At 45.8% G+C, this 26,056-nt stretch overlaps 1 protein-coding gene and 1 long non-coding RNA gene across 8 annotated transcripts in view; both read right to left on the bottom strand.

Annotated features, from left to right (window-relative positions):
* Window positions 1-17,559, bottom strand: part of LOC149124326 (uncharacterized) — a 39,550-nt gene extending 21,991 nt beyond the window's left edge. For 2 of the 3 annotated variants that reach the window (XR_016214758.1, XR_016214757.1), the window contains exons 1-3: window positions 17,195-17,559; window positions 12,850-12,927; window positions 5,232-5,401 (exon numbers count right to left, since the gene is read on the bottom strand). This is a non-coding gene — a long non-coding RNA (uncharacterized LOC149124326). The remainder of the gene's footprint in view (window positions 1-5,231; window positions 5,402-12,849; window positions 12,928-17,194) is intronic. The other variant, XR_016214756.1, reaches the window with a different exon arrangement.
* Window positions 17,560-20,203: 2,644 nt separating this feature from the next.
* The window catches only part of PRICKLE2 (prickle planar cell polarity protein 2), a 368,819-nt gene continuing 362,966 nt past the window's right edge, over window positions 20,204-26,056 (bottom strand). For all 5 annotated transcript variants that reach the window (XM_008260882.5, XM_002713291.6, XM_089305987.1 and 2 more), the window contains one exon: window positions 20,204-26,024. In XM_008260882.5, coding sequence (XP_008259104.3) covers window positions 25,150-26,024 — 875 coding nt within the window. In that variant the 3' untranslated portion in view covers window positions 20,204-25,149. The remainder of the gene's footprint in view (window positions 26,025-26,056) is intronic.

Raw genomic sequence — 26,056 nt, 5'->3', positions numbered from 1 at the left:
CAAATCCAAAGTAAAAAATAGGAATATTTATGGAAAAATGGCAGGGACAAGTTGTTAATTATCAATAGTCATGGGGCCAGCCCCGTGGGCAGTAGGTTAATCCTCGGCCTGTGGCGCTGGCATCCCATATGGCCACCGGTTCTAGTTCCAGCTGCTTCTCTTCCAATCCAGCTCTCTGCTATGGCCTGGAAAAGCAGTAGAAGATGGCCCAAGTCCTTGGGCCCCTGCACCCATGTCAGAGACCGGAGGAAACTCCTGGCTCCTGGCTTCAAATTGGCGCAGCTCTGGCCATTGTGGCCACTGTCTGTAACTCTAACTTTCAAATAAATAAATAAAATATTTTAAAAAATTATCAATAGTCACGTTGAATGTAAATGGCCTCAACTCTCCAGCTGAAACATACAGACTGGCTGAACGGGAAAAAAAAATAAAAAAAAAATAAAAAAAAAACCTATCTATTTGCTGCCTACAAGAAACACATCTTATCAACAAAGATACATATAGAATGAAAGTGAAAGGATGGAAAAAGATATTCCATGCTAACAGAAACCAAAAAGAGCTGGTGTCACCATCCTGATAGCAGATAAAATAGACTTTAACACAAAAACTGTTAAAAGAGACAAAGAATAACGAATCGATTCAACAGGAAGATGTTACTACAATAAATGTATATCCACCAAATTACAGGGTACCTGGCTATTTAAAAGTAATGTTAATGGATCTAAAGGGAGACACAGACTCCTATACCACAGTAATGGGGGACATCAATACCATAATTTCAGCAATGGACAGATCAACCAGACAGAAAATCAGCAAGGAAACAACAGTTAATCACACTACATATCAGATATCCACAGACCTTTTCATCCTGCAGTTGCACAATACACATTCTCACCAGTGCAAAGAAGTTTCTCTAGGATAGACCACAGGCCAGGCCATAAAGCAAGTCTCAGCAAATTAAAAAAAAATCGAAATCATACCATGCATCTTCCCTGACCACAGTGGAATGAAGTTGGAAATAAACAACTCAAGGATCTCTAGAACATATGCAAACACATGGAGACTGAATAACATGCTCCCGAATGAACAGTGGGTCATAGGAGAATTCAAAAAACTGTTGAGGAACAATTTTTTATTTTCATATTATTTAACTCTTAATTTACTTAGTTAATCTTCTGTGTACAAAGTAAATTGAAAATAGATCTTAGAAAAAATAAGAATTGGAATAGGAGAGAGAGGAGGAAGAAGAGTGAGAGTGGGGGCAGGTACGGTGGGTAGACTCATTATCACTACATTCCTAAAGTTTTATTTATGAAATACACGAAGTTTGTATACCTTAAATAAAAGGTTTCTGGGGGGAAAAATGAGAAACAAGTAGCGGTTGTACAACGTTGATGCACTTAATGCTACTGAATTAAATATTAAAATGCTAAGGGGTTAGTGCTTAGCCTAGCAGATAAATGCCAGTTAAGACGTCTGTGTCTCCAGCAGAGTACCTGTGTTTGATTCTGGCACTTGCTTATGACTCTAGATTCCTACTATTTCAAACCCTGGCAGGAAGCAGCAGTGGCTCAAGTAATTGGGTTCCTGCCATCCACATGGAAGACCTGGGTTGAATTCCCAGACTCTGGTCCAGCCTAGCTCTAATCATTGTTGACATTTGGGAGACTGAATGGAACCTCTTTCCCTCTATCTCTGTCTCTCAGATAAATTATGAAGTGGTAAATTTTATGTTATAAATATAGGGGTACTTTTAAAAATTCATGGAAAATATAATTAGCAGTAAGTTTATCTTGGTACAAGTTTTTGAAATTCATGCATAGTTTTAAAGTAATACATCTTCCATAAACTTTTGGAAACCTCTCATATGCATGGATTCCCATTTGAGGGGAGAAAAATTTTTAACTTATTTTTTTAATTCCATTTTCTGTGAAAAATTTTAAGCTTCCTATTTTACTACAATTTTAAGAAAAGGACAAAATCTCCCTTCTATCATTTCAGATCCTACAGTAGTTGTGAACAATCACCAGACTAAATCACACAGTTCAAGAAGTTTCAGAGGACAGAAAAGCCAGACAGAGTATTTACAAGACATGTCATGTGTAGGGAAAGTCAAGTGCATGTTATGTTGGCATTACAGACATCCAAGAAGACCCTTGGTTACCAGGCGAATATCTGCCTCTTAAACTAAAACAAACTATAGGATGTACCTTTGGGATTTACCAATTGTGAGCACAGATAAACTCCTAGCCTCTCTGATATCTGCCTGAGACAACAAAGCGCCTCACCATGATGAAAACAGTGAAATCCATGGTCTTTCTCTAGGAAGGGAGGCGGTAGACAGGTGATATTTCAGATCCTGTTGCCCACTTCCACCAATCACTTACAATTTCTTTTCTTAGCATTTCTTAGCATGACACCACCCAACAGAAGCCAACTGACATCACCATTCCCTTCTGTAGTCCCTCCAAATGTCATATATACTTATGTACCTAGAATCCGTGGATTTGCATCAATATCCAGAAGATAGAAAAGGAGAAATCTGAGCACAGTTAAGTGTCTTAGCCTGGGTTCCCTATAAAGTGGAACCTGAAACAAAGGGTGGGTGGGTGCAGCTAGGTTTAGTTGGGAAGTGATCCCAGGGAGCAGCAGTGAGGCAGTGGGATGGAGTCAAGAGGGAAGGACCAAAATCCTAGACTCAACTGCCACTTGCTGCAACACCTTGATGGTCAATTAATAATCCCATGGGACATTCTGGGAAGCCATAGGACCGTCTACCTAGAAAATATTTATCAATCAACTCAGTTGCTTCTTGTTAAGAACGACCTCGTGGAAATAAATGACTTGCTTCCCACTCTTGGGGTGGGTGTGCAAGAGGCCTGAGATCCAGGGCCAGAAGACAGAGAGGATCCAGGGGCAAAGGCTAGAGAGGATCCAGGGCCATAAGCTAGAGGCAAAAGGCCCCAGGGCCATGACCAAAGGGGCAGTCATATCAGGCTGGCCCTACATGAAGCTGCTTATAATCCGAGTTGACCTCTTTAACATAGCAGCGGGTGCTGCAGAGGCCAAGGGGACATGAAGCAGTGTACACCAGGGACCCCATGTGGGAAGAAAGGATCCTACAGTTCTAATGACATCTATGACTGCTGCAAGGAACCAGCATCCTCCCAGGGAACCTCCAAAATATTGCCCACAAAGTGCCAGATCAGTTTACAGAGTGATCAAGGAAAAATGACCGGAATTTGACCGGCAGAGACAATATTGCTTATAGAGAGTAGATTCCGTTTGTGTGATTTATAACTTGGCCTCTATAAACCACAGCAAATAAAAAACATGGTCTTTTTTTTTTTCCTTTTCATTATCTGCTTCTTTCTCCCAGAATTTCTACTACTCTCTAAAATTAGAAATAGTCATTTGCCCCAGTTGGCTGCAACCTTCAGCTCCATAGATCTCTAAGTGTGGTTCTGAGCTAGCGGCATCAATATCACTTGGGAACTTGCTGGAAATGAAAATTCTTGGGTCCTACCCCAGACTTCCTGAATCAGAAACTGTGGGGGGGTACAGCCAGCAATCAGCTTTAATGAGCCCCCAAGGTGATTCTGATACACACACAAGTTTGAGAATGGCTATTTGAAAAACTTAATGAACCAGTCACATGCTCTTAACCAGAATTCTAGAAACTCCCATTAGAGCTAGGAGCCTGAAATCATGAACTTGTCTTCATTTTTATATTGGCAAATACTGAATATGCTTCCATGACTTTCACAACGCTGCCATAATACATTGCCGTCAACTGGGTGGCTTCCAACAACAAAACATATTCTTTCACTGTTTTGGATGCCACATTGCAAAGCAGGGTGTCAGTGGGGCCATTCTCACAATGGTCTAGAGTAGAATCCTTTCTTGGCTCTTCCCATGACTTCCAGTGCTGCTTGGCAAATGATCATAGAGCCTAGCAGCGGCCTCGTTTCCCCTCAGCTTTTCTCCCTGTGTGTCTTTGCATCTTGCTCTTCCTCCCTTTCTCCTTTTTCTTATATAAGCAGTCATTGGTTTTAGGGCCCAGACTGAAATTCAGGATGATCTCATCTGGGGAGCCTTGGATTGATTACATCAGCCATGACCCCAAACAAGGGCATATTCATAGTCCAGTGGGGTTACAACTTGGGATATACCTTTTGATGCATAAAAACCCAACCTCCCTACAATGTCCAACATGCTGAAATCCAATATCCTCATAAAATTCATCAGCCTCTTTTATGGATAAGCAAACATGAAATCCACATATGGCTTTCTTCCCTTCCCCAGACAAGAAGGCAACAGAATCACATGTCACTGGGATGTCTATTCACCATTTTGGTGGACAACCATTATCATCCCACGCAGATGCTCCAAAGTACAGTAACTCTGTCCCTGCCTGCTCAGATGAGTGCCCATTTACACCCAAGAATGTGTTAGTTATATGCAAATGCTGAGTTGTTCCCATGTGGTATTTGCCCCTGTGAAGCTGACGGGCACGATCAATGCCTCAAAGTCACGTCCCTGGAAATCTGTCATCTCTGCCCCACAGCAAAGGCTGGTGACGTGCTGACCTTGTATCCCAGGCTCCACTGCTGCCACTGGCTTGAGCACTTACTCTCTGTCTTCCCCCTATCTGACTGCAGAGGCCAGGAATATGGTCTTTTCTCTAGCACATCACCCAAGCTTAGCTATAGGTTCTCTCCATTTGTGCTTAATCCTGTAGACATTCCAAGTTCTCCCATGGAGCCACTTTCTTGTTTCTGTGAGACACAAGGCCACCTTCACATTCAACTCCAAGTACAAATTCACACTCTAGTCTCTGACAATGGTGCCCTCATGGGCCATGGCATATCCACAGTCCAGGCACACCCAGAGAATGTTTTACTCTTGGGACCTTTTCATGCCTCTTGGCCTGACTCATCTCCAGCCTTTGACGGAAGTTCACTCTTCCCCTAAGAGTGACTTACACCCAAGTCAGCTGGCAACAGGATCATCTGTTCCCTTTGGTGGAAGCTCCACTCTACATGCAGGGATGTACGCGGTCTAACCCCATGGGCCCAGAGCAGAACTTTTAAGAGGTTTCAAACTAAATGCTCTTCAATCTTACCCATGCTATCTTGTTTTAAGTATAGTCATTGAAAGACTTCTGTAGGCATCAGTCATTACAGTGTTGGCAACAAATGCAGTTTGTTAAAAAAGGAAAGTCAACTTACTCTCGCACTTGCCAAGTATCAATCAAAAGATGCCATCTGGAAATGATATAAATAAGGACTGGCCCCCAGCACCGGCCAACTTTGCATTTTCCTGGGGCTCACAGATGGGATGCCACATGATCACATCCAGAGGCTTGGTGACTTGGTCCTTGTTCTGTCCTAGATTGTCCCTGTTGGAAGAGAGTGAGAAAAAACAATATGGTATTTCACTGGAAGTCAAATGGAGGGCTGTCCTGTTTGCAATTCAAGGAGCACATCCAGAGACCTCCTCCTCCACGTCCCCTGTCCTGCCATCAGCCGAGCCAGCTCCCAGGTTGAGTAGCTGGTTGATGAATGTCATCTGAAAATACATGGGCTCAACCAGAGCGAGGCCGGGAAGAAGGAACTGGAGTCCATCAAGCAGACCTGTTTTCTTTCTTTCCTTGGCTCAGTATATTTGGGCATCGTTTGCACTCATTCCTAAATAATCTTGCTTGGAATGATGCAATAGTTTCTCTGACCTCAATTCTCAATTTTCCTTCCACTCTGAAATTGTTTAGTAATCCCTCTTATCCTCAGGTACTGAATCTCATATATACATATATATGTGTGTGTGTGTGTATACACACACTTTGTGGTGTCACTTTGGCATACCCAAGTTGCCATAATCTGGTGCCTTGGACCATTATTAAAATAGGGGTTACTTGAACAGAGGAACTGTGATACTGCAATGCTTGATCTGGTAGCTGAGATGGCTACTAAGTGGCTCACGGGCTGGTAGTATTTACAGCCTGGATCCACTGGACAAGAGGACGATTCAAGATCTCATCACCCTGTACAGAGTGGCACGCGACTTAAAGCTTAGGAACTGTTTGTATCTGCAATTTTCCAGACTACCAGGTGACTACAGATGACTAAAGCTATCGAAAGTGAAACCACAGGTGAGGGCAGGCTGCTCTACTGCGTACTGCTACAACAGTACACTTTCTGTAAAATGAGTTCAGTCCCTTCAGGCCCCTATTTAAGAAACGTAGAGGCTCCTCACTGCCCAGAAAACAGAGCTCAAGTGTCGCTCCCCCTCTTCGTGGAGGAACGACACAGGACCCTGCGCTGTTCTTTCATCTGCTCGGCCCTCCCCGGGTTTGCTGCTGGTTCTTCCCGGGTTGGCTACTATCCCTTCCACCTCCGTGGAAGGGCAGTTCCCCCTGGCCGCATTCCCCACTTCCGCAGGGGAGCGGCACACCGCCGGCCGGTTCTCTCGGGGGCTGCACGGGTTCCCTTAGATGTTCCCCATAGATGTTCCCGGTGCATGCCGTCTCTCTCCTCCTTTATAGTCCTCCTCCGCCAATCCTAACTCGGCTGCCCACACGCCGAGTACGCTGCTCTCCAATCAGGAGCAAGTCCTACAATTTATTAGTTGAACTGGAGGCAGCTGTGCGGAAGCTGTTTACTTCTCTCCCAGCGCCATATTGTGGGAGAGCAGATGCATAGAATAAGTCTTAATTCGAGTAACTTAGTCTAGTCCGGATTGCTCCCCACACTCAAGCTCCTTTGCAATGACATTCAAGACCTTTCTCCATTCCATCTGTCTCCCCAGTGTCATCTGGCACCTGAGACCCTAACCACACTCAAGGTATAGAATTCCCTGAACACGTCACACCATTCATGTTGTTGAGCTTGTCCTGTCTTCTCCATCTCCTGCTGAACTCCTGTATCCCAAAGAAGCAAACTCAAATAGTCTCTTTGAGAAGCATTTATGCCTATTTCTTCTTATTAGGTAGACTGTTCAAGGGCAAAGCTATATCTTTTAAATCTCTCTGGTGCCTCACACAATGGCTAGCACATAGGCGGTTTAATGAGATTTTATTAACAATGCTTACTGAGCTATATGGGTCAGGCTCTCTGCTGGGCTCCAAAGATGTAGAGATTTGATAAACACTCATGGGACACTCTCCTGAGCTGAATGGGGAATGCCCTTCTTTATACTGCGGCATTCTCACTTTATCATAATTCACTCACAGCACCCAAGAGTTGTACTGGTGGTTTCTTATTCATACATATTCATGCAGTCACATCAAACTTGTTCTCACAGGCTTGCTTCTAAGAAACAGTAGAGAGGCCAGCGCTGTCACGCAGTGGGTTAATACTCTGCCTGTGGTGCCAGCATCCTATATGGGTGCTGGTTCAACTACTGGCTGCTCCACTTCCAATCCAACTCTGTTATGGCCTGGGAAAGCAGCAGCAAATGGCCTGAGCACTTGGGCCCCTGCACCAATGTGGGAGACCTGGAAGAAGCTCCTAGCTCCTGGCTTCCAATAGGCTCAGCCATCTGGGGAGTGAACCAGCAGATGGAAGACCTTTCTCTCTGTCTCTCCCTCTTACTGTCTGTAAATCTACCTCTTAAATAAATAAAAAATACAAAACTTTTACTTATCTACTATTTTAAAAGTTTTTTATTTTTTATTTAAAACTTTTAAAAATAGTAGATAAGTAAAAGTTTTGTAAAGCTGTCAGATAACACACACTGAAGACATATTTTTGGGGGCCAGCACTGTGGCGTGGGTAAAGCCACTGCCTGCAGTATAGGGATCCCATATGCACACCGGTTTGAGCTGTCCCACTTCTGATTCAGTTCTCTGTATATCCTGGGAAAGCAGTGGAAGATGGCCCAAGTTCTTGGGCCCCTGCACCTGCATGGCAGACCAGGAAGAAGCTCCCAGATCCAGCCATCATGGCCATTTGGGGAGTGAACTAACGTGTAGAAAACCTCTCTTTCTCTCTGCTTCTGCCTCTCTGTAACTCTGCCTTTCAAGTAAATAAATAAATATTTTCTAAGAAAAAGTTTAAAAAATATTTTGGTGGACTTGTTATAATATTAAATCTATCTGCTCTGATATACACAACTCCTAAAAATAGATCTCCACAAATCTATAGTTTATACGTGCATATACACATGTGTGCACATACACACACACGTGGACATATTAACATTATTTGCTGTGCAATGGGGTCCTGAGACAGATTATAATCCCAGAATCCAGGTGCTACTGAATGCTGAACCTCTACCATACAGGTTTTTTCCTTGGCTACTTAACAACTAAATCATTGTCCTTTGTGATGGCAAATGATGGATGCAAGGGAGTGAAAGTCTATTTACAGCTAAATTTCCTTTCTTACGGTACAGTGTCGGAGAAGAGAGTGAGAAGACAAGAAAAAAAATCAAATATCAATAGTAGCAGAATTGCTGAGCATGCAGAAAATATAGATGATTCCCTTAATTTCATGCCACTGAAGAGGATCCATAATAAAATTCACAACGCCTATTTCTTAGAAGTTAGCTCATTAGTTCAATCATCTAAGATTAAAGAATGTCTACTGCCTAATCTGCATATGAATTTTTTCCCTGCTTTGTAGACAAGGACCCATTCCAAGAATGCAGGGAGGTATGTCCTGTCCAGATTTCATACTTGTAGACCCTTTATCTTGTAGATGGCTGTGGGCCGGCTCTGTGTTAAACACCCTCAACCAGGAACTCACAAAGAAGAGGAGGAGCCCCTCTTTGTTTCTCCTTCACCCTTTGCTATGTGTCTGACTGACTCATATTCTTGATTGAAATCAGAGTTCACAGGGTTCTCCAGTACAGTACTCTTTTGCCTTGGGGAGGGTAGCACAAAAGCTCTTTCCCCAGCATACTGCAAACACTTTGGTTGTGGTTTCCCTAGTTATTATCCTCACTATTTACCTGGAGATACCAGTCAAAAGGAAGAAGCCTTTGCTAGCTCCAGGAAGATACAGGCACATGTTCGAGGTCAGGAAGGAGACAGGAAGAAGAGAAAGCAGAGGCCTCATGAAAGAAGCAAAGGAAGACTTGGAGATCCCCAATGCACCTGCTCACTGGGGTCCAATTTCTTTGCCAACTTCTTCAATAGCTTCTTCTTTGCATGGTACTTAACTACTCACTCCAAGAGATCTTACCTGCAGGTGTCAGCATACAAAGTTGTAATCCTATGCCCTGGCTGGCCAGGTCTTGGCCTCAGTCTTCAAAAAAACAATTCACTTACAGGACTGTTTGGACGGCATTAATTTGTAGAACAGAGAGCTGGAAAGAGGAGGAGGACTGCCTGGATGGCTTTAGGAAGACTTCTCACAAGAATACATGTTTCTGGGTGACATGGGCAAAGTTGGGTCTGCTCAAAATACTGGTGAGTACTTAAGAGGTTGCAAAGGCAGAGATGGATACTGGCAAATCTCTTTCCATTCCAGATCCTCAAGGATGGTCAACTTGCATTTCCAACTGTTTGGTGACGCTCCAGCTGTTGGGGAGGAAGCACTTGTGGAGGGTGGGGTCATGAGCAGCTGCTGCTGGCTTGCAGAGCACTGCTCACTCATCACTTGGATGCTACTGTGTGGTCTCTGGCAATCTGAGGCATCAACAGGGAAGGAAACAACCTTTGAGTCCTTTGACCAGTTCAGTTCTGACTGCAACTAGGACCCCAGGGACCTCGTCTCTTGGGAGGCCGAACCGCTTTTGAAAACACTCTTCGTTGTGAGTTCCTGGCCGAGGGTGTTTAACACAGAGCAGGCCCACAGCCATCTACAAAACCCGTGATCACAGCAACAGCAGGAAATGGAGCCAGGAACATCAAGAGATGTTTGCAGAAAGAAACAGCTTTTCTTAAGAATGAGTTGGTCAAGAAGGTTAGGGGTCATCTGCTCTGTTGAAACAAGAACTGAGAAGGTGGGGATCTCCACGGAGATCCAGGTCAGCAGCCAGGGGCTCCAAGAAAGCACGGTTTGTTGAGTGACACTCAGCTAGGGTATTTGGACCTTCTGCCTTGCCTTAATTTTTAGACCAGATAACTAGATAGCAGAGCAATTTGCTTTTTGCAGGCCAAAACCTGGCTTTAAAAAAAGACATGGGAGATAGGAAAAGCAGACCTCCAGGAAGGCAGGGCATTTGTCTGACTTGTTTATTGTTTTATCCATAATCTGAGACTAATGCACACAGTGGGTACTCAATAAATATCTGAGAAATGAGTGTGCTGTCCAATGAATCCGGCTCAGTGATCTTCTTCCACAACCTCTACCTTCCTATCTTCCCATGTCTTTCAAGACAAGTGCTTGAGGCGACTAAGTGCTCAAGGCAATCTACATAATATTTGCATAATTAAATTATTTAATTAGATACTTCCATTCTGTTTATTCAGCAAGAATTTACTGGATGCCTACTGTGTACACTTAGTTGAGCACACGTGTACATAACATTGAGCAAAATAGGTTGTGCACCTGCTCGGAGCTTGCAGTCTCACAGATTCTCCAAGGGCATCCTCAGAGCTGCAGGCTTTAATTAACTGATCCATTCAGACAAACCTAAGCGAACAAGCAACCAAACCTAGAAACAAAAAAACACCACCAAAGCACTGGCTACCGTGGCCTCCAGAGCTTCTCCCAACTACCAGATGAAACATGGGAGTAGATGCAGTAGGTGAGAAAGAACTCAGAGCTCATTTGGGACTGGCCTCCTGGGTTAGTCACAATAGTTTGGAGTAGCCAGTAGTAATAAATGAATCCCGAAATCTCTTCAGTTGAACACAACAGAGGTATATTTCTTTATTTAAGCCAAGTTCCACAAAGTCACTTGGGACCTGGTCTGCCTGCTACTTAGTAACTCCCCTCTGAACACACGGTATCCAGGTCACCACAGCGTGGAATGAGATAATGTAGGTGAATGCCCAGGACATGTCCGCTGCCTTTGTCTGCAAGTGACACCTGACCTTCTCTCGCGGTTACTCAGTCTGTACTACTTACACAACCTGTCCCCATTGCAAGGGCATTGTTAAGTGGATGGCAGCAGGCGGTGGGGGGAGAACACATTGATATCTGATGAGTAGTAAGTGCCTCAGCCACGACCATTCTGATACAAATCTTCCCCAGACTCTCATTCTGCTGAATGGAGAAACAACCTTGCAACAGTAGGTAGATGAGATTTAGAGAACAGATTTTACAAAGAAGCAGGCCAACTCCTTTTTTGGACTGTTTATCTGGACTAATTTTGAAATGAGTTAGCTCTTCTTTCTAGGTCTGGGGGATTTGCTATCGACTGGTGGGTGTCCATCATTCTCCACGCATTTTTTTCATAGATCAGGAAAATTTCATCTCATACTACATATTTTCAAGTGGCATTGTCTGTTTTTCTCACATTGACCAAAGAGAGAAAACTCTTTGTAGAATAAACAAATTAATATTTCTGAAAACTTCAGGGCTGGAGTACTCCCTAATGGCTGAATGCTTACCTTTGCAAATCTTTCTCCACTGGAATCCTAATTTATAAGAAATACTAAACTAGATTATATATGAAATACTTGCCTAACATTGGCTTTTCTTAGATTTATTAGTGACTTTTTGTTGCGTCAACCTCTTTCTTCTGCCACTGGGGCTTCTATTAAGCGTTGCAGCATCTCACTCACTTCCAATGCAGCTGCAGATTCCTATTACCTGCTAAGTGTGCCTTGATTTTGTCCTTGCGTGCTCAGACACATTTTCCAATAAACAATGGTACTGTAATTAGCACTAGGCCCATGGAAGAAATATGTTCAACTATGATAATTTATTTCATTTGTTAATATACTGCTATTGCTTGGTACCATTTCCCCAACCCATATGGATTTGATTACTCTTGAATCTTCACTTCTTCGTGATGGTTCTTTCATTATAATATAAATCATCTGATTATAATTCAGTGGCACGAACTCTTGACTTTGCTTTTTTGTATTTATAGTTGATAGCACTTGACATGTTGGTAGCTTCATTACAGAATCCAAGAGCACTGTGGACTCCTTGAGACTGGAAAACATGACTGCCTAGTTGGAATTTATTTCTAAAAAATATCCCTTTGCAGGAAATTTGGTAAGGCAAGGCTCATCGCAGACTCCAAGGCTGACAGGGAGCTTGGCATGACATTTTGCTGGGCGGCAATTATCCAGGGGGCAACAAGCCTTCCCTTAGGAAGGAAGGCTATAAATGGGAGACTCACTCAAAGGTGTGAAAAGCCAATTTTCCTTTGAATATACTTCAAAACATCCTTTGAGCATACCTGTATGTTACATCTTGGAGGAAGAGTCCTGGAAAGACAGCTAAAATACTTGCCCCCAGAAATACAGGTTCTAAGGGTAGAGAAAAGGCAATGCACAATCCCCTCAGGGGTGAGGGAGAGGCAGAGTTCCACAGGAGCCCGCATCACAGGTCCCCTTTCCAACTTGCTGGGGCCAGATTTTTCTTTCTGGAAGAAGCATGTGCAGGCCGAGATTTGGTGAATGACAACTCATGAGCCAGATAGAGAACAAGTAGAACGCGGATGGAAGCCATGTGACTGTCCTCTCTGGACAGACCATCAAAGAGCTGAACGCCAAGGGGAGGCCAGGGAGAGGCAGTGTTTTTGCAGTTTGATGGCACCTGTTCAAGTGCACATCACACAATGCTCTGCTGTGGCTGTGTGTGTGTGTGTGTGTGTGGTGGAGGGGGGGTGACAAAGAAGACAGGCCTGAGATCTTATCTATCACAAAGGACTCCCAGCTAGTTGTGGGCCTTGACCACCTTTCACACAACTGGTCTCTTACCTCCCACATAACTGGTCTCTTACCTCCCACACGGACACCAGCTGGAAGGAATTCACACAGGCTGTGGAATCAGGGGAGAAGTTCCTCCGTGGTCCCTGCAGCTTGGGAGAAAACAACAACACAGTTTGAGACAAAGTACTGAGCAAAGAGACAAAAAAGGAAAAGAAAGAAATTTACATAATAAAGAGCAGGTGAGGGAAACTGGAAACTGTGACCCAAAAGGCCTGTACACGTGCAAGTTTGTTTGGGGGCGGAAATTGCGGGGAAAGAACAGAACCTGGTGGGAGCTGGGGGGTGGGGGAGCTGGCATCCATATGCAGAACAGACACAGAGGCAGCAATGGGGAGAGAAACTTTAGGCTGTCTGCTATGCATTAAGAATTCACCTGCTCCGTTAGCAATTCCTGGAGAGAGGTTTGAGCACAGAGCTGAAACTTTTTTTTTGGTTCCTGAACTGTGTGTGTTTGTATGCAATACTTAGCTAGGACTGGGCCAATTAGAATGCTAGGGTTTGGGTAGGGAGATGGTTGTAGAAACTTTTCCTAGGAGATTACAACTTCAATAAATACAGTGCAAAGAACTTTTTGGAAAAAATGTCCAATAGGTAATCTTCCAATACATCATCATCCCAGCTCTTCTCCTCGGGTTGTACTAGGATCTACTTATTTGTTTGAAAGGCGGAGTTACAGAGAGGGAGAGGCAGAGGTGGAAATGGGGTGGGGGGCGCAGTGGGGAGAGAGAGAATATAAATCTTCCATCCGCTGGTTCACTCCCCAAATGGCCGCAATGACCAGGGCTGGGCCAGGCCTAAGCCAAGAGTTTCATTCAGGTCTCCTAAGTGGGTGCAGAGGTCCAAGTATTTGGGCCATTTTCTGCTGCTTTCCCATGCACATAGCAGGGAGCTGTATCAGAAGTGGAGCAGCTGGAACTTGAACCGCTGTTCGAATGTGATGTCAGCATTGCAGATGGTGGGTTAACCCACTACACTATAGCACCAACCCCTAGGATAATTTTTTTTAAAGATTTATTTATTTGAAAGACAGCGTTACAGCAGCAGTGGCAGAGAGAGGTCTTCCATCCTCTAGTTCACTTCCAAAATGGCCGCAATGGCTGGAGCTGAGATCCGAAGCCAGGAGATTCTTCTAGGTTTCTTACATGGGTGCAAGGGCCCAAGCACTTGGGCCATCTCCCACTGCTTTTCCAGGCCATACCAGAGAGCTGGATCAGAAGTAGAACTGCCAGGACTCGAACTGGTGCTCATATGGTACGCCGGCACTGCAGGCGGAGGCTTTAGCTGCTGCGCCACAGTGCTGGCCCCCACCCCCCAGGATAATTTTTATCAGAAATATATTTCGGGGGGTTCTGCCCAGCCCGTGACTTTGCCTACAAACTGTTCCCTCCACGAGAATCAGCACTCTGCCCCCATGTCAGCACCTAGAATTCCATCCCTGGTCATCTCCTATTTGCTAGAGCCAGGAATTAGCACTTGATCTAAATAGAACCAAACAGACTCTTTGAAGAATAAGTGATTAAAGGAGGGAGATGGTAACTTGGGAGCAGAGGAAAATCACAGACGTCCATGAGCCTGCCACAGCTGCAAACGCTGATTAACAAAGATTAAACACAACGAAAAGGAGACAGGGTCTAAAAATTTGAAGTGGAAACCTTCTGAGCTCTTGGTGGCTTTTTTTTTTAATTATTTATTTTTATTTTATTGGAAAAAGAGAGAGAGAGATCTCATCTGTTGATTCACTCCCCAAATGCCTGTAGGACTCAGGGCTGAGCTAGGAGCTGGGAGCTGAATCCAGGACTCCCTATGTGGGAGGCAGGGAACCAAGCTGGAGCCATCATCTGCCTCTCAGGACGCACATAAGCAGGAAATGGAAGTGGAACTGGGACTTGAATTCAGGCTCCCACAGTGGCTTTTGAACCACTGTCTGAACACTCACCTCTCTGGGAGGCTTTCTTAATCAGGGTTCCAGGACCTGATGCTTCTGCTTCAGGGTTCTTGCACCATAGACAGCGTTTTTTTTTTTTTTTTTTTTTTTGACAGGCAGCGTGGACAGTGAGAGACAGAAAGGTCTTCCTTTGCCGTTGGTTCACCCTCCAATGGCCACCGCAGCCAGTGCGCTGCGGCCGGTGCACCGCGCTGATCTGAAGGCAGGAGCCAGGTACTTATCCTGGTCTCCCATGGGGTACAGGGCCCAAGCACTTGGGCCATCCTCCACTGCACTCCCTGGCCACAGCAGAGAGCTGGCCTGGAAGAGGGGCAACCGGGACAGACTCCGGCGCCCCGACCGACCGGGACTAGAACCCGGTGTGCCAGCACCGCAAGGCGGAGGATTAGCCTAGTGAGCCGCGGCGCTGGCCAACGTCTTTCAAATAAACTCCTTTTCCCCCTCTCCTTAGATCGAAGGACGTTCTGATTACTTAAAATCCAAAGAACCTGGCTTAAGTTTGTTGACTTTTATGGCCCTACTTCCCTGGGTTTTTCTAGGACTTCTGGGCCCATCTGTTTGCTAACAGGTGGTGTGTTAAGGGCAAAAAGCTGCTCATCAACGCTGATGATTTGTGACCAGCCAATCCAGTAGGCAATACAAGTACCATAGAACTTTAGTAGTTTGCTGAGAAACCTCTTAAACCTCTGCATTAGCTCCTGCTGGGTGTGATCGTGTCGTTGAACAGCTTAGCCATTTCTCTATAAACTTCAACCCATGTTTGCCTGTGATTATTTTAGCTACTATAATTTCTGATAGATTTTCCTTCTTGAAATCATTTCTGGACTCTGTCTCACACAAAATGAGCTATATTTGGAAGTTAGGCTGGGATGGGATCTCCAAAGGCATTGTTTCTAGATCAAAAGTGAGTAAGTGCCTGATTTGCACACAGAACTGGTGGGTATTTGAGCAGCAGACCCTTCCACACCCAGGGGTTCCCAGGAGATCAAGAACATCCCATGCTGAGAGGTTCAAGTCAGCTTTTCCCAAAAGGTGGTGTCCAATCTCCCTGGATGCTTTGAAAAATGCATTTTTTCCAGGCCTTGTTAGAGACATGCTAAATCAGACCCTCTAGGGATGGGGCCAGGGACTCTGAATTTCAAACAGTCTACCTACATTTTGATGTTTGAAAGCCAAGAGTAGCAATTCTCAAGGCCACAAAAAGCTCACCCTCCTCTTCCACGCACTGGCGGCATTCACCTACCAGGAACATTAGAGCCGTTTACAGAATACTCTTTTGTTCAAGACGATTGCTACTGTCCAGACTCTCCAAAACTGGATGCTGAGCCCCAGGAATGCATCTCTCCATGCAGACCGAAGGGCAGCAGCAGATGAGAGATGTGTTCTTTGTTTTTGTTTGTTTGTTTGTTTTCTTAGGGACTGGGAAGCAAAGAAATATGCTAAGGCTGAATTTCATCAGTGATGTCACTCACACAACCTCCATCACAGTGACGTAAGGGTCTTTGATAAAAAATAGCGCCGGGATTCTACCAGAGATGTTATCAGCCAGGACCTCCAGGGGGAGCACCCAGAGTTCTTCCCAAATATTTAACAAATTCCACAGGCCTTCAGGCATCCCTCTGACATCTCTACATCCTGCTTACATTAAAGAGAAAAGTTGAGAGGCATTCTTGGACCAGAGAGCAATGGCATCTAGTTCCTGCCACCCTGTCTTTGGATGGGACTAACAATAACAATGATAGCAACAGTGGATAGGTTTTGAGCTCTTACAAGGGCAGACCTATTGCTGCAGTAAATCCCTTCAACCTGCTGCTGCAGCTGCCACCAGTATAACCCCATTTGATAGATTAGAAAGCAGGGCTGGGAGAGACAGGATATGGGCAGTTCCCAAGACTACCGGCACACAGTTGAGATTGATGTAAAAACTTAAGGGGGAGAGGAGGACAAAGGAAAAGGCGCACAGCTGGCATTCCAAATTCAGTAGGTTGTGGCATAGCGGGTAAAGCGCCTGCCTGTGACAACGGCGTTCCATGTGGGCATCAGTTCAAGTTCCGGCTGCTTTGCTTCTGATCCAGCTCCCTGCTAATGACCTGGGAAGGCAGTGGAAGACAGCCCAAGTGCTTGGGCTCCTGCACCACATGGGAGACCAGGAAGAAGCTCCCTAACTTCAGCCTGGCCCAGCCCCAGTGGCAATTTGGGGAGTGAACCAGCAGATGGAAGATCTCTCTCCTCTCTTTAACTCTGCCTTCCAAGTAAATCAATCTTTTGCAACAAAGAATTCACTGAGCTGTTTTCATTTGGGTTGCAAGGAACACCTAATCAAAGCTGTGTGTGTATAGTAATGGCACAAAAGCTCAGGGGGGATGGGGGTAGAGAGGGACCAAAGTCGAATGGAAATATTGAAAAATTACCTCCACGGCGGGAACAGGAAGCTGTTTGGAGGCGAGGGCGTCCTAGGGACCAGCTCTTCTGGCTCAGTTCAGATCTCTGTGCTCCTGTTTGGCCTTGTTCTGGGACCTGCTCCTTGCCGGAGTTTCTGCTTCCTCATGCTTCTTACCGTGATGCTCTGCGCCTGGCCCTGCCTTCAGGCTCCTCCCTATGCATTCTCTTACTTCAGCTGCCAATGCCAGGCGTCTCTGTCTCTTGCAGTTCTTAGTTATGGTTTGTGCATTTATTTGAAAGGAGGAGAGAGAGAGAAAGAAATAGACACACAGAGAGATAAATAGAGACAGAGAGGGAAAGAAAGAAAAAGAGAGAGAGAATCTTTCATCTGCTGATTCACTCCCCCAGTGGCCACAAAGGCTGGGGCTGAGTCAGGCTAAAGCCAGGAGCCAGGAACTCCATTCAGGTCTCCCACATAGGGGCAGGGGTCCAAGCACTTGGGCCATCTTCTGCTGCCTTCCCCAGTGCATTAGCAGGGAACTGGATCTGAAGAGGAGCAGCCAGGACTTGAACTGGCGCTCTGATATGGGATGCTGGTGTTGTCAACAGATGCTTAAACCTCTGCGCCACAACACCTGCTCCTGTTAATATTGAGACAGGCAATCTGGTTAGTCCAGGGGGTCTGGTTGCATACAGAATGCTGATGAGGTTGCTCTTCACTCTGATCATTTTGGCTGAAGAGGACAGAGAGCAAGGCCATACAATCAAAACCACGGCTGCCTGCAGATCCTATACCCCAGCAGCGTCCATAAGCTGAACAGGCACAAGAATTGCTGTTTTCAATATCAGCCTTTAGCCAAAGGCTTTCATCACACTTGTCACCAACTCCCAGGTCCTGAGGTTAGGGTGGCTGAGGCTACTGACGGCTCTCCATCCCTTGCCTAGCTGAAAGTAGTTTGTATGTCCCTTTAAGGTAAGTATTTTTGTGTTTTGTGTGTTGCTGTCCCAACTTTCAGACATGGGAAAACTGACTCTCCATGATGGCTTGGGCCCAGACAACATGAATACCATCCTAACCAGAACACAACCAGGGGGGTAACTCTCCCGACATACCACTTATTATTTGCTTAAAAGCAAACACAAAGTATTTTGGGGTCAATGTGTTGGTTTCAATTCTTGCCAATAACTAGACATTAACTGTGTGGCCTGGATACGAGTCAGTTTCCAGAATCCTCAGGAAATGGATTCTAAGAAGGCCATGCATTGAAACCAGTGGTTCTCCACTGGGGTCCAGGGTTGGGGGAGGCAATTGTGCCCTCAGGGGAATATGTGGTGATGTGTGGAGACTTTTAACTGTGGCAAAATAAACATCATATAAAATTAACTGTCGTGACCATTTCTAAGTGTACAGTTCAGGAGTATTCGATCACATTATTCTGTATCTGATCTCTGGAAGTCTTAGACAACTGAAAGTCAGTACCCACCAAGCAGTAACTTGACATTCCACCCTTCTCTTAGAATAACCACAACCCTTTTGCTTTCTACGTCCCTGGATCTGACTCTCCATCCCTTCCATGAGTGGAATTCCACAGTGTTTGTATATGACTGGTTTACCTCACTTAGCACAACGGTTTCAAGGTTCTGATATTCAGGCTGTAACACATGTCATGACTTCCTTCCTTTGTAAGGCTGCACAATACAACATTGTGAGTTCATAATATACCGTATTGTTTATCTGTTCATCCATCAGTGGATATTTGTGTTGCTTCCATCTTTTGGCTGTTGTGAATAATGCTGTTAAGAACAAAGGGGTACAAATATCTGAGTTTCTGCTTTCAATTCTCTGAAGCCTACATCCAGAAGTGGAATTGCTAGATGCTGTGGTAACTCTATTTTTAATTTTCCCAGGAACTATCACACTGATTTCCAGAGAGCTGGCTCATTTTATGTCCCCACCAACATTGCATAAGGGTTCCAAGTTTTCCACATCCTCACCAACATTTGTAATTTTCTGTTTTGTTCTCTTAGCAGTAGTCACCCTAATACAAGAGTGTTTCAAAAAACTTATTAAAAGGTAAGTTTATTTTGGTGCGTTTTTAAAATGCATGCATAGTTTTTTTCTCAGCATGCATTTTCTATGACTCTTTGTGTCGCTCCCCCTCTTCACGGAGGAACGACACAGGACCCTGCGCTGTTCTTTTGTCTGCTCGGCCCTCCCCGGGTTTGCTGCTGGTTCTTCCCGGGTTGGCTACCATCCCTTCAACCTCCGTGGAAGGGCGGTTCCCCCTGCCACTTTCCCCACTTCCGCGGGGGAGCGGCACACCGCCGGCCGGCTCTCTCGGGGGCTGCACAGGTGTTCCTCTTAGATGTTCCTGGTGCATGTTGTCTCTCTCCTCCTTTATAGTCCTCTTCCGCCAATCCCAACTCGGCTGCCCACACGCCGAGTACGCTGCTCTCCTCCAATCAGGAGCAGGATCAGCTCCTGGAGGTCATCACTCAAGTTGGCAAGAGGCAGCTGTGTAGAAGCTGTTTCCTCCTCTCCCAGCGCCATATTGTGGGAGAGCAGATGCATAGAATAAGTCTTAATTCCAGTAACTTAGTCTAGTCCGAGTTGCTCCCCACATCTTTGGAAGATCCCTCTTATGCACATATTTCAAAATCTTTTCACACCAAAAGCATCTCATCTTTTAATTCTGCTGTCCACCAGCAATTTGAGGTGCCCTCACAGGTAATATGTGGGGACATTTTGAGGTGTCCCAACTTGTGTGAGGGGTGCTACTGGTATTAAATGGATTGAGGCTGCCCATGTTGCTAAACCTCCCATGATCCTACAAGGCACAAGATAGGCTCTACAAGCAAGAGTTAACTGGCCCACCATGTTGATAATAGTGGGGCTGAGACTCATGTCTGACTCAAGCAATTGTGAGTAAAATGCATCCCTTGAAACATGGCCTTTTCTTTTCCTGCTTAGATACTCAAAAGGCAAAGATCACCCAGAAAAATCTGCAAAGTGAGGGAGGGTTGAGAAGACAGCAATATTTCTTTTATTCAAATTTTATTGGAAGTTTACAAATGTATTACAGACATCAGTAAAACATCATATCCATTTTACAGGGCACAGATCTCAAGCAAAGTGTTCGGAACAGTCTCTGGCAGAGCACACGCCCAAAGGCCTGTGGCAGGCCTTCCTCACAGATCGCTTGACACTCGACACGTAACACAGACTCTGGCCTGCCTCCCCTTCCCAGGCCCTGCAAAGTTTTAAGAGGGGTAAAGCAATCCTGTGTGGGAAAGAACAGTTTAAGAGCAGGAATACTGCTGAAATCCCAATTTTCCAAGGAAAATGGTGGACTCACAGGACTTAGAATGTTAAGTCAGGGTCTGTGTTAGAATCCCAATATATAATCGTGGAAAAATATGGAAATCAACCAGATAGGCTTGAAAATAGACTTTACTAGTGACTCGCTGAAAAACCGAGGGAAACTTCATCAGCGATGCACTGAGCGTTAATGGCCAATCGCCCAGTAGGTTCAAAGGCTAGCTCAGAGAACCCCCAGGACAGAACAGGACACGTTTTCTATCCTGTGGATGCATCACATCGAAATTTATGGAAAGGATTTGCTAACACGATGTGACTTTCTCCTCCTCAATTTTATTCCCTTGAGAAAAGCTAGTTCTGTCAGCAGGAAGTAAGCTTATAAAATAGTCTAGCTCCCAACAGTGAGTCATGTTTTATGGGAGTCTTGTGTTGACTGGGCTGTTATGAGAAAATGGAAAAAGAATCCAATTCTTTCTTGATCTTAACCTTGATGACTACATCCAAATGGTCACACAAACAAGCTCTGGGGTCTGCTGAGGTCCCAAAGGGAAAAAACCACTGGAGACAAGGTCCCTTTATCTCCTCTTCTCTTGGGTTGAAAGAAATGTATCTCTAAAGGCAGCCATGGGAAACTTCCTTCAAAACCCACAGCGGAGGCTGGCTGATGAGTACTGCATATGGAATGCAGTGTGCAGAGCCCACTTTGAAGCCCTGAAGGTGCTAAACAGTTGGTAACAGCAACTCTTCTGGCATGAAGGAAACTGGTTCAATTTTCCACTTTCCTTTGTCATGCATGGGTCCTCCTCCTTAGGTGTTAGAATCCGCTTTCTGTTAGAAAGACACAAAGAGCACTTCTCCTCGGAACTTAAATATTTATGTAATTACTTGCTACAAGGTAGGATGAGCTGAAGAAGAAGATGGACTCTTATTTGACCTTTGCAAAATAAACAGAAGGCTGCTGATACTAATTGGCAAAGAGCGTGTGAAGAAGGAGGCCAAAGAGATTTGTCTTCATTTAGCCCAGGAAGTCAGCTTCTGTTAGCCTCCACCATCTGGGGAGCAGAGGAATGGGAGTCTCAATTATTTATGAATGATGCTTTCCTAAATTTCTGGTGCACTGTTTTCCAGCCTAGGGTGCAGAGATCATTAAGAAGACTGGTTCTGATCAACAGGCCCTCGCTGGTAGGAGCACTGCAAATGTTTCTGAGGCTGTACCCACATTTTCTAGGAAAGTCTGCACTGATCCAGGGCAGACAGTGCTATATGGATGCTATTACTGGTCCCCTCTGAACTCCACCCTGGGTGGTGGTATACTCAAGAGCAGAAAGCTGCTGGAAGAGGAGAGGAAATCAATTGTGTCACAGTGCAGGAGCATCGCACGGTAAAAGAGGATGAGGAAATGCAGCCTCCAGGTTCCAGGCTAAAAACACAATATTACTCATGTGTTCAGCAGCACGGGGCAGACAGGAAGGACTACAGAATCAAGAAGTGAATGTGGAAAGGTTTCAAACACCACCAGGGCGAATTCCCTGGGACATGCGGAAAGCCAGAAGCATGGCTCTCATCTCCCTCACCTCATTCACCTTCACACTTGGTAGAGATCCCAGAACTGTGCGACAGAAGGAAGAGCCCCAGCATGTCGGGCTCACAGCCGCCAGGCTGCTTAGCAATGTTTTCATAGTACCAAGGGCGGTGTGCGTCAGCGGGGCATTCCGGAAACCGTCAACGACTTACACTTCTTGGGCCTGGGAAGAAATTGGTCTCCTGCCACCGACATCAGCTGCAGCAGGAAATGAATGAACTGCAGAGTTGCTGTTTCATCAGAAGACAAGAACATCGATATTAGGAGAGGTAGTAAAAAAAGAAAAAACCATCGAGGCATCACAGAAGTGGAGAAACTGGGAAAAGATCACTCTTTTGAAACCTGGTCTACTAAGAAGAAGGAATGATGAAGGAAGAGCTGAGTACAGACCCCACTCACTAGAGAAACCTGACCGCTAAGAGGTAATGGTGAGGCTGGAGGGATCAGGGGAGGACTTTGCATTCTTGGCTCAGGGAAGAATGCAGTGGATTTCTGAGAATGGGATTCTGGGGCGTTATGTGTACGTTCTCACTCACCAGTGGGACTCCCAACACAAGGTCTCCCAGAAGGGGAAGGCCATCCTCCATCCACTTGGATGTGCTGCCTCACTGCAAGGACCTGGCCTTCCTCCTCCAGCAGTCTCTGTAAGGGGCCTGGCTGCACCTGCGTGGGCAGCAGACATCTGCAGGGGTGCGACAGGTGGAGGGGATCTCGAAGGCAGACAGTGTGACCCCCGCGGATGGCATCTCACTCTCCTTCAGGCTCGGAGCAGCTGGATGTGAAGTCACTCACTCCTTAGACCCCTCTGGGTGTGTGCCACGTTCTAGGCTACCCGCTTTCTGCTGATGCTTGGTGAAAGCCTTACTTGGGAAATGTAAAAAGTGTTTTGGGAAGGATGGAGACAGAAAGCCACTTTTCACTGGGAGAATTTTCTTTCACTGAATGTGGGGCCACAGAGGACGTACAGCTTTTCAACCATTTGCTAAGTTCAGTGATCTACTTTCCCCCCTCTCTTTTCTTTTTCCCCAAGTGCCTTTATATTCTCATCAATTAAAGAACTCAAAGCTCCAAATGGGACTCGCTCAATTTCTACCAGAAATCTGCCACTTTAGTAGCATGGTGTTGCACGTTATTTCTTAATCAGTTTGCCAAGCAGTTTACAAACTTACTATACAAACGTAATAGTTAATTCTCCAGAGGCTCGGATAATTAATGAAGCATTTAGATATGAAGATAGCATGCGGAAAACAGCCACGACCAACATTTGCATTGCTTTTTTAAAAAATCAGTGACAATGACAAATGTCTTATTAATACCTGAAAAGCAAATTATTTTAATACATCCTGAATGGAGTGTCACTACCACATCCTTGACACCTTTCCTTCCCCCAGACCCATGTGGGATGGTGTCTGAAAAGCTACTTTTCACATTCTCTCCATAAAAAAATACTAGAAAATGTTAAGTACTATACTGAAAAGAGACCACGCTCACCTCAGCATGGCAGACACCACTGAGACACACCGTGTACTACACTGACGGTACAGCTCACTAAAGGTGGGTCCTCCGACGGATTATTTCAATGGCCACAATCCATCACGGGGAGGAAGAGAATGGGAGAGAAAGCGAGGGCTTCATTTTTACCTGAAGCAAGGTAGGAAGTTCTATTTTACTATAAACAGCACAACCGTGAAATGTCTTCTTTAAGCAAACTCACTTCTGCACCCACTTTCTGTCTAACCAACAGTCCTTCAAGTTCAAAACGAAACATTCCCCCCCCACAACCGCCCCTTTTAACAAAGTCTGGTTTTCAAAGTCTGACTCAGCTTGTTAAGGTGGATCCTCTTTCTACAGCACGGGGCTATGCAAGGGGCTGTCGCCTCTCCTCTATTTCATTTCCCGAAGTTCTTCTTCCCTGATCTTCCTTTAGAGTCTCCTTCCTTGTCTAACCCTTGACCTGCTTTCTGTTTTCTGATTGCCTTGTTCCTTCTCCACGCATCACATGCAACACACCGGGACTCCCAGGACCCCTTCTTGTCCTGCGATTCCAAATGCTTCAGTTCATTTGCTTTGAGGACAACTGGTTGTCAGGTGCAGGCAGCAGTTCTGTCTGCCTTGGTAAAGGAAAGCAGATAATACAATCCAGGAAACATGAGCACCAGAAAAGAATGCCACATTCAAAACAACGTCATGCTGACATCACACACAACGGCATCACTCACAGTCACGTGTGTTTCCCCCAAGGGACAGAGCAAGAGTAAGCAACTTCAAGTTCCCAGCAGGGATGGCGTTTCTCACGGAACTCGACTGGCACTGGTTGGTCTCTCTAATTGGCAAAAGTTACATTTGCAATCCAAGAAGAAGTACTAGCACTTTGTAGAGAAAAAAAATTCTACTGAGGGAGGGAGCAAACTTATAAAATGCTTTGGGTATAATATTTTTTTTCTTTTTTTCCAGCCACAAAAAAACGCCAAATTGAATATACTCCTTTGAAAAAAAGTCTCACGGACATTTAACAAATTTCTATAGGAAAAAAAAAAAAACCCAGGTGGTCCTGGGCCACCTTTGGATTACTACTCAAAGACAATGCCAGATGTGCATGCAAGTCCCCACTGAGTCCTACGATATAGAAATTCCTTTGATATTACAAAATACAAAAATATTTTATCAGAACTCTCATTTACATTGCATTTACAATGGACATGGAAATAACTTAAGTCTTGGGTCCTGGCTAATAAACAAATTACTTAGAGGTCTTGAAAGGAAAAACAACAGAAGAAGATAAAAGCAAGCAGGAAATGATTTGCTGGCTGGCCGGCCGGCAACTCTACCCACAGTCGGTGGGAAGGACGCGGTGACCAACCCTGGCCCCCGTGGGCTACTGTGTTTCCAAAGTGAAATGTGCAAATAAGATTCAACATGCCAATAACCGTGACTACCAATTGAGTCCATCCATACCCTCGCCTCCGTCATTTCCCCTTTGCTTGCCCAAACACCACCCCCACCCCAGAGCGCTCCAAAATCGCCAAGTTTCTGAATGTACATTCTCAGCTCCCGCCTTGCCCCGCTCCCTGACCACGATCACATTACGAAATGATACAGTTTTTGCTCTTTTGTCTTTTCCTGCTATGCAACTGTCCTCTGCCGCCTAACGTGGACGATTTGGGGCCCCCATAGGAGCTGTATTTGTGCAGCAACTCGTCGCTCGTGACATATCGCAGGCGGGCCGGTTGCGGGATGGGCTCTCCAAGGAAATAGCCCTCGTTGTCAGACTCGGAAGAGGAGGAGCAGGTGGAGCACCAGTCGTACTCGGTGAAGTAGGGTCCCCAGCGCTCGCCAAAGGCATTCTGCAAAGCCAGGTCCGACACAGTCCTGGGGCACTGGCCGTACAGGTCCCTCCGGGACCCCTGGCCCAGGCTCTCCTGGAAGCTGCGCTGGCGCAGGAATTGGTCATAGTCCTCCCTGGCTCTCAGAGGGGGCCTTTCTTTTAGGCGAGAGATGGCTTCGCGCTCGCTGGCCAGGTGCAGGGCGTTGTCCGAGCGCGAGCGGCGGGAGCGGCGGGAACGGTGCGGCCGGAACCGGCGGCCGTCGTCGCGCGCCGTAGTTCTTCTCCGCGTGCGTTCGCTCATGGGCTGGATCCTCACGCCCTCCTGGCCCGGCCCCTTGCTGCTTGCTATCCCCCCGTCAAAATCGAAGCTCTGATGCATCCTTCCGTGGGCCTGCAGGTCCCTGTAGCCGATGGGGTTGCCGAGCTGGTGGAGGTTTCCCTCCATCTCCTGGTACTGCTGCGCAGACAGCAGGCTGCGCACCGACTCCGCGCTGCGGAACTGCATGGACGAGTTCAGGGTGCCCATGTTGCTCAGCTTCTCGGAGACGTTCATGCCGGAGTCCTTGCTGAGGTCAGGCATGGAAAATCGGGACAGGTGCTCCTGGCGCTTGGCACCACCATCCGCGGAGAGGCCTGCAGGGTAGGGGAAGAGAGCAGAGGACCAA

This window comes from Oryctolagus cuniculus, chromosome 10 (assembly GCF_051225735.1).
Source record: "Oryctolagus cuniculus isolate XC-2025 breed Fujian yellow rabbit chromosome 10, ASM5122573v1, whole genome shotgun sequence".
In the NCBI taxonomy this organism is placed as follows: domain Eukaryota; kingdom Metazoa; phylum Chordata; class Mammalia; order Lagomorpha; family Leporidae; genus Oryctolagus; species Oryctolagus cuniculus.
Note: the sequence above shows the minus strand (reverse complement) of the source record. Positions and strands in the feature narration are given on the sequence as shown.